This window comes from Haplochromis burtoni, unplaced genomic scaffold (assembly GCF_018398535.1).
Source record: "Haplochromis burtoni strain Fernald_Lab_line unplaced genomic scaffold, NCSU_Asbu1 Contig_140, whole genome shotgun sequence".
NCBI classification, from domain to species: domain Eukaryota; kingdom Metazoa; phylum Chordata; class Actinopteri; order Cichliformes; family Cichlidae; genus Haplochromis; species Haplochromis burtoni.
In genome coordinates, this window is record NW_024582501.1 from 1,259,703 (window position 1) to 1,268,078 (window position 8,376).

The window sequence follows — 8,376 nt, forward strand, 5'->3', positions numbered from 1 at the left end:
TTTGGTACATGCTGTGGAAAAAAAGTTAACCTGTAAGAACTTGTAAATTAATGTGCTTCTCTGCAATCAATTTTAATATGCAGTGACTTGATCATCTGGGAGTGTTTGATAATGTGAGGTGATTTTCTAAAGGCATGGAAATGTTACTGCCATATAATTAAATACTATCTGTTTGCATATGAGTCAGAGGGAAAACGTGGCACATTTTGAGTTTAAAAACAAAAACAGCCATCATAGTGCAGCATGTGCTCGTTCTCCCGGATAACTCATCCAACAGGAAGCAATATTATACCAAGGACATGTTTGTATGTGCACTGTGGGTGTTGGCATCAAACAGCAAAAGCTTCTCTGTACACAGCATACAGATGACATATAGGCCTGATCAAATATTCTCCAGTGGAAGAAAATGATGCTATAAGGATGCTGTAATTCCAAAGTAAACCAAAAGCTAAACCCAGTGGTTGGCTCTTCTCGGTGTTAACTTGTCTCATTGAGACAGATAAAATCCTAACAGAGAAAAGGGACTGGCTGTCCTATAAGTCGACACCAGATCACCAATTTGTATCTGGACATTTGTGATGAAGTATCAGTTGTAGATGGGATAGCCTATAATCACTGAAACTGCTTAACGACACATAACGACATCCTGATTTGAAAGACAAGATAATAAGACAATTAGTCTAAAAGTCTCGTGTTAGACGTGTTTGAATAAAATGTGTGTGTTTTTTCCACAAATATAATCATTTATCATAATGTTATTTGCCACTTTTACTTGATATGCTTGAAAAAGATTCCCATCAGCCTCAGCTGTGCTTTGAATTTAGTGCTGATCAGCAATTATTAGCAGGATAACACATCTACAATAGTGGCAAAGGTAAACATAACCTTCTGTGCCAAATGTCATTATGCTACCAGTCGGGCTGGGAACCGGTTCACTGATGTTAGACTGGCTACTGCTGGAGGGTAGAGCGAACAGCATGAAGCACAGGCAGACACAGCTGCAAATGATTGTCAGAAGTATTACATGTGCTCCTATAGTGCCTCAGTGCATTTTCACAGCTTGGTCAGTTCCTGTCGACATCTTTATTTGGTTTGGTCATATTTTTTGACAGCCAGCCCAAGCGACTGTCACTGCAGGATGAATAGTAGAATTAAACACGTTGAACATCAAATATTTACCGTTAATGTATTTGTGATTTCAATGTGTTTAGCTTTTTTATTTTTCCATTTCATTTGGGCGTTTTCATTTGCCACTACTGAGAGTTTTAAGGCAGCAGGGTTTGAAATTGCTTCTACTTTCCAGTGACTTTGTGACTGATGGTCAATCAGGCACAAAATTAACAAATCTGCATACAGCACCTCCTACGTTAACATTTAGGCTCAAGTGAATCTGGCCAATAAATAAATAAATAAATAAATAAAACGAAATAAATGTAATTTCTTATCACAACAGGTACTTTACAGTGAGCCTCCTGCACATTTCTCAGCCTAGGTCGCAGCATGCTTAGAGAATCATTAGACTGATAATTGGGCAGACTTGCAGGGCTATTTTTGCTGCTAATGCTTCCATAGCAGGTTGTCAACTCTTAAATCACAAAGGACAGATGGCAAATTTTTCACACTGGGGTTAGGTAGCTACCTCTGAACAACATAGTGTTGATTATTAGACGATGACTCACAATTCCCTGAGGTGAAATAAGTGTGATGATCCTCTAATAATAAAAATAAATTCTGTTATTATTGACGTTCATTGTGTAGACAGGTATGACTATGAGAGGACATGGAGGAATTATACTGTAACTCAAGAAAAGTAGAAAAGATATATTTTAAAAAGATACACTCTTTTTATGTGCGAGATACAAACTCATCAGCGCTGGATATTGTGTTCGTCTCACTTTACCTATTTATCTCGAGTACCAGTCATATATTATATTATGCGTCACAGATAACCTTGACAAAAGGACTAAAGAGTTTATTGATGTACTTGTCAACAAATGCAACTTCTCATGTGAAGCACTGGTAGCGTATATAAAACTGTATGACTGATGATACACCACAGGTGTCGTATACAATGATACTGCACCACACAACCTTTAGAAAAACAAATTTCTCAAAAACTGCCAGAATTTCAGGCCACATCTAGAGTTCATTTGTAGTTTTTAGATGCATCTCATAAAATATTTGAATGTACAATATTTATGATATAAAACACTGAATGAATAAGTCATACTCAAATATGAATGCAGAGTATACTCTAGAAATAAGGCGCTCGGTAAACACATGCAACATTAGGCTGTTGTTCCCTGGGAACATTTATTAAAGCCTTATATAATAATTATTAAGGTAATTGAGGTTTACGACACAGATTACTCAAGCGCATACACTACAGCACATTCAGTTGGAAAAGACAAATGAAAGCAGTATCATCTGAGATGATGAGGGATGCTGCCTCCATCTGCTGAAGAATGACTAGTACTGCAGTTTTCTACGTGAGACGTTAAGCACAACAAGTTATCTGAATAATAAATAATTTTCTGAAGGTTCTGATCGATTTTAAAATCTGTTCCCCAGATTCCCCCTGATTTAAACAAGAAAATGAACATGTATGTGACAAATTTGCCCCTCATGATATACACTACTTTCATTTCTGCTCTTTTGCACTCAGTTTAGATGCATCCTGACTTCTTTAGAAGATGCTTGATTGAGAACAGTGCAAACAGCCTCATTTTAAAAATACATTTTCCTACATTACCCCCAAATGACTAATTTTGTGCTAATATACATTGATTATTGATTATTGTTTGATTTGCATTGTATATGTAAAAACTCTACACTCACTTTCTTGAAGCTGTTTTCATTGTTAGAATCTTATGTCATCAGTTGTGGTAATTCATGATTAACTGCATTGAAAATGCATTGGAAAAGGAAATATTACTGAAATAAAATTCCTGTTCATCATAACATAAAATGGTTAAGCTATAACCCAAAAGCTATACTTTAATTTTGTGTAATATTAAGATGGCTATTTTATTGTATAATGATTTCATTAATGCAAATCACCTGTTGCACATTCTGAATTTGTTCAATGTATTTGTGTAAGTTTTGCATTAACTGTTTAGGAATTACAACAATTTGTATACCGTTTCAGAGGTTCAAAAGCAGTTGGATAATTGACTAATAAACTGTTTTATGACTATGTGAGATTGGTTCCCTCAATGTCTAATAAAACATTTGACAGATAAAAGATCTGGAGTTGATTCCTAATGTCATTCTTTCATTTGGTATCTGTTTACAGAAACGCTCAATATGAAGTTCAAAGAGACGCTGATACAATTGCACCAGCAGAAGCACATTATCACAGAGCTTCACTGTTGATACAGGAAGGCTCTTTCACTGATCAGTATCAAATTTTATTAGGTCAGATCCTCTGATATGTAGCTTCATATAGATTATCTGTATGTGTGTTTATAAACAGTTTTCAGTCAGAAGATAAATATAGAGCAGTCTGTGATAAACATTTTATGATCTTTATCTTTATCAGTTTTCAATGGCAGTTACTTAGAGAAAAAACTCTAACCCTCTGAACATTCAAGTGATGCAGGTTTATCAATCTGACATAACTTTTATTCTTGGGATTACATGGAAATGCAAAGAAAGGATCTTTGACACCAAAGGAAATATATACTTAATTGATCATACTGTTGAATGCAAAGATTATCGTTAAGCTGACAACAGAGCCCAGACACATTTCCTTTCTTCAATTGTTTGCCTGATTTTTCAGTTTGGTTTACCCATGTTTTGAACAAACTAAATGAAAAGGAAATTAAAATGTAAAGGAAATAAAAAGAAAGCACATTTATGTAAGATGTTGAAAATGGCAATCTGTTCTGCAGTTCAGATTTTGATGCACACAAAGGTCATCTTCACCATGACATCCTTTTGTTCTTCATAAAACCATATTTTACATGTTGTTTCACACTAATATGGTGACACTAATTTTTCGTGCGTACCCAGTTAATTCCTTTAAAGTCTTTACTTAGGTGTAATCAAACAGCAGGAATGTGCAAATGCAAATGGTATAAATGGTAAATGGCCTGTATTTATATAGCGCTTTACTAGTCCCTAAGGACCCCAAAGCGCTTTACACATCCAGTCACCCATTCACACACACACACACACACACTGGTGATGGCAAGCTACATTGTAGCCACAGCCACCCTGGGGCGCACTGACAGAGGCGAGGCTGCCGGACACTGGCACTACCGGGCCCTCTGACCATCACCAGTAGGTAACGGGTGAAGTGTCTTGTCCAAGGACACAACGACCGAGACTGTCGGAGCCGGGGCTCGAACCGGCAACCTTCCGATTACAAGGCGAATGCCCAACTCTTGAGCCACGATATTATATTAACATTTTCCACACAAGCATTTAAGTGCAAATAATTTTATTGACATAATGACAAAGACAGAAGACAAAGCAAATCTGAAATCTGTTATTTGAAGGTCTCCTTTATGTAGTGTTGACTGCGTATCTGTAGTTCTCACTCTAATAATATAGATTTTTTTAATTTACATTTTCTACCTACAATCCAAAGGTAAGGTCTGTGAATTGCAGATGACAACTCTGCTGGATGTCATGTTAATGTAACTTTAAAATGACATGATGATCCAGTGATCATCTCATGATGATGACTGAATCATTCAGGTCAAATATGGATTTCTGCTGAGGGACAGGATTTGTAATTATCTGTAATTATCTTGCTCAAGATGCTCAAGATGTTTACTCTATTCTCTTGCTCTTCATGGCCAGAGACTCCATGACAGTGAAGAAATTATGTGGTGTTTCTGTTTCCTCCAGTTCAGAGTTGGCACAGAAATCAGGAGGCAAGTAGTCCATAGGGTTTGAGGTGCCAATTACCCAGTTGAAGGTGCTGAAATTAAAAAAATACAAGTTTACTTGTATGACTAGGTTACCAACATCAAATTCAAAATTTACAGATGGAAAGCAGAGAATAGAACATCGTAACACTTCAGTATCTTAACTTTTGCATGGTTCAGGGTCAAAAATCCAAAACAGGTTCTCATACATATGATTCTGTTTTCTACTGTATAATATAATAATATGATATGTGTTTGCATTATATTGTGAGACATACTGTAATAAAAAGAAATTCCCTCTCAAATCTAAAATGGTTGCTGAAGTTGTTTTTAATATCATTAGCACAGTTTTTGTTCCATTTTGTCTGTTTTAGTTTTATATTACTGTGACAAAGTGGGTGGAGCGTTTGCACACTTTAACACTCACCATTTGTCTTATGCGTGTTAATTTTACACACAACATTATATTGTTTTGCCTGCTTGTGCTTATTTGCTGTGGTTTGCCAATCCTAAGGTAACATTGCTTCACTTTGTGTGTGTGTTAAATTTGTGGTTAACATCAAAACAGTTGATCAAGTTAAAAGAAATACACACACATACATTTTCAAGTGTCTTTTATAATGTTCAATTTTTAAAACAATTTTTTCCCCAGGATCCATGCAGGTCAAGTATCTTGTTACTTTTATAGTGCTGGTGATGTCATGGTTGACATCACTGGGCCAAACCAAGTTGGGAAGGGGGGGGGGGGGGGGTCTTTCTGTAGGAAGGCTTGTTTTAAATGGATTTGTTAAGAATATTTGAATTATTATTGAATTTTTAATCATTTATTTATAGGGAACCATTTAGCCATGAAATTGAGCTAGTGATAAATTACTGAGTGTTATGTGTTTCTCAGATGTTCATGTTGCTTTGTAGTTTTACTGGCTTACCAGCTATTGGTATATCTGGACTAATTGGCTGTGTAGACTTCAGATGGGGAGAGGTGTGCTGTGTGTGTTGTGTGCCTGTCATGTTGGTTAGTATATATTAATTTATGGAATTTCATTTATATCTAAGTTTCATATGTCATGTAGAATACTGTAAATCTTATCTAATCTACCCTTTTCTCATAACTCAACTTTTTTTGCTGAGTCTGTCTACATACCTTCCCTTTACATTCGAGACAGACTCTCTTACAGTTACCTGACAGTGAGCCACCCAGATTGTGGAGTATAGCTTGTGAAGGACACAGGGATGCAGCCGATCTCAGTAAAGACAGTTGAATAAAAGCCTGAAAACATAAAGTATAAGTTATATGTAAACAGGCTACCTGAGTGGCATAAATGAAAAAAAGTGTTATTTTACATTTACTAAATTCACTACTATTTCTTTTTATTTTGTCATAAATAGGAATTTACACTTCTTGTCACTATGCTCGACATGCATGCACAGGCAAAGGTAATTTGGTCGTAGTTGGTAGTACATTGGTAGTACATTGGCTTAACCTAATAACTAGTAGGATAGAAAGGTTTATTGTAACATACTGCCAATCCTTTACTACAATGTCTACTTGAAATTACCAATCAGTGTGTACATTTACACAAAAATAAATTAAAATTTATCTTCCAAAATAATGAAAATGGCACATAGCACTAGTGGTAGTATTCATGGCCTTTCAGCCTTAGAATTAGTACAGAACACATTTATTTTTGCTTCTTCTTACCATTTTCTGAAAGACTGCCATACCAGGTGTTGGTTAGCACACCCATTCCCCAAGAGGAGGAGGAGCCCATGAACACCTGACCCATCAGTTTAGCATCAGGGGGAACTTGCATGGGAATGAAGGAGGAATCCAGCTTCATCTTCTTGCAAGAGAGTGTTTTCCAGTTGGACTCGTAATAGACCCCCTGAAAAGATGAACAAAGAGAGTGAATGCTCTTTGCCTGTTCACATCTTGGCTTGTATGCTGCCACTGTAGTATTGTAGCCAGCACGGTCTTATAATATGTTTGCATAAATATCAGTGTGTTTTTGTCATTTTATACTTTCATTTTATTTTTTCAAATGTCACACTACGTTTATTTATTTTTTTATTCTAAAGATTGGAATTCTGTTTATGTGTTAGGTAAGACAGAAGAAATGAGTAATTTGAATGATATTTAGATACTTTTTGAAGGGGGAGGGATCATTATGAAGGACAAAAAACACAAAACATCAACAGTTTAATGAGGCTTTACTACCTCTCTAAAAAGCATCAGCTGGTCCAGAGCAAAGTCCTGATTGTCACCAATTCCAAAGTTTTTAACTCGCATCCTCTGTCCCAAAGCATCATAGGTTATTAATCCCGTTGAGGAGATGAGTCCATCGCCAGTCATCTGAAAAGGAGAGATAAAAGCCAGTTTTATGAATGACCTAAACATTACTTAATGGTCATTAAATTATATTTAATCTGCTATGTCTTTAGTTCAAAGGTTTGTATGATGTCTGACTGCACTACTGAGAAAAGCACAGAGAACTGTCTAATTGATTCACAGCAAGAAACTGGATATCATGTGTCCATCCAAGCAACAAAATCTTTGTCTCAATGAAATGAAGTGTTTCTAGTTGTGAGAACTCATCTGAAGCAAATGATATCATCTTGTGAGGCTTGTGAGCATGTGAGAAAGTGAATGTCTCAAACATATTTTCCTGAACTTGTCTCTAGTTAATGTCTAAAACCCAGGTACTAATGTTAAAACATATTTCAGTAAAAGTTGAAGTACTTCAACTTCAGCTTATTGATCAGCTGACCTGGTCTTTGTGGATCTACACAGCTGAATTCAACAATACATCAGCAGTTATTTCATAAGTTGTCCTGGCTGGTTTCCATCCTTTATACTGACAGTAAGCTGTTTATGCTGTCTTCATATTATACTGTATACAGCCACGATCAGCTTGATTTCAAATTCATTTCAAAACTTCTGAGTATTTTCATGAAACCTTTAAATAATGCATTCAGATTGTTTTGCAGCATGTTTCACAATATGTAAAAACATAATGCCACACGTACAGACCCAATATTTGATTTACAAAAGTGAGGACTTACATGTAAACTTTGCATTTCCAGTTTATCCAATACCACTGCAATATAGTGTCAATATGAATATAGCTAGCAACACTCTGTGTGACAAACTGCACACACACTCATGTGTTTGGCTAGATGCTGAAGTGCGGGTTAGGCAAACCAAGTGTGCGACAAACCAAAGGTAACAAGCTTTTTTTGAAAATGCGAGAACTAGAAAGTACAGATATTTTTTAAAAATGTAGGGAATAAAAATAAAAAGTTGTCAGAAAAATAAATACTAAAGAAAAGTACAGACACCTGAAAATTCTAGTTAAGTACAGTAATGAAGTATTTAGATTTCATTACTTTCCATCTCTGTTAAAACCTAATCCGTACATATTAAGGCACAAAAAACTGCTCTGTTGCTGCATAATCATACTATTATGTAAGGACATATTACATCCAACAGAAAAGGGTT

The 8,376-nt window shown here is 35.8% G+C and overlaps 1 protein-coding gene across 1 annotated transcript in view; it reads right to left on the reverse strand.

Moving 5' to 3' along the window:
* Window positions 1-4,427: 4,427 nt before the first annotated feature.
* The window catches only part of LOC102298133 (ependymin), a 4,551-nt gene continuing 602 nt past the window's right edge, over window positions 4,428-8,376 (reverse strand). Inside the window, exons 3-6 of the mRNA XM_005931294.2 lie at window positions 7,096-7,230; window positions 6,580-6,763; window positions 6,060-6,147; window positions 4,428-4,930 (exon numbers count right to left, since the gene is read on the reverse strand). Coding sequence (XP_005931356.1) covers window positions 4,780-4,930; window positions 6,060-6,147; window positions 6,580-6,763; window positions 7,096-7,230 — 558 coding nt within the window. The 3' untranslated portion in view covers window positions 4,428-4,779. The remainder of the gene's footprint in view (window positions 4,931-6,059; window positions 6,148-6,579; window positions 6,764-7,095; window positions 7,231-8,376) is intronic.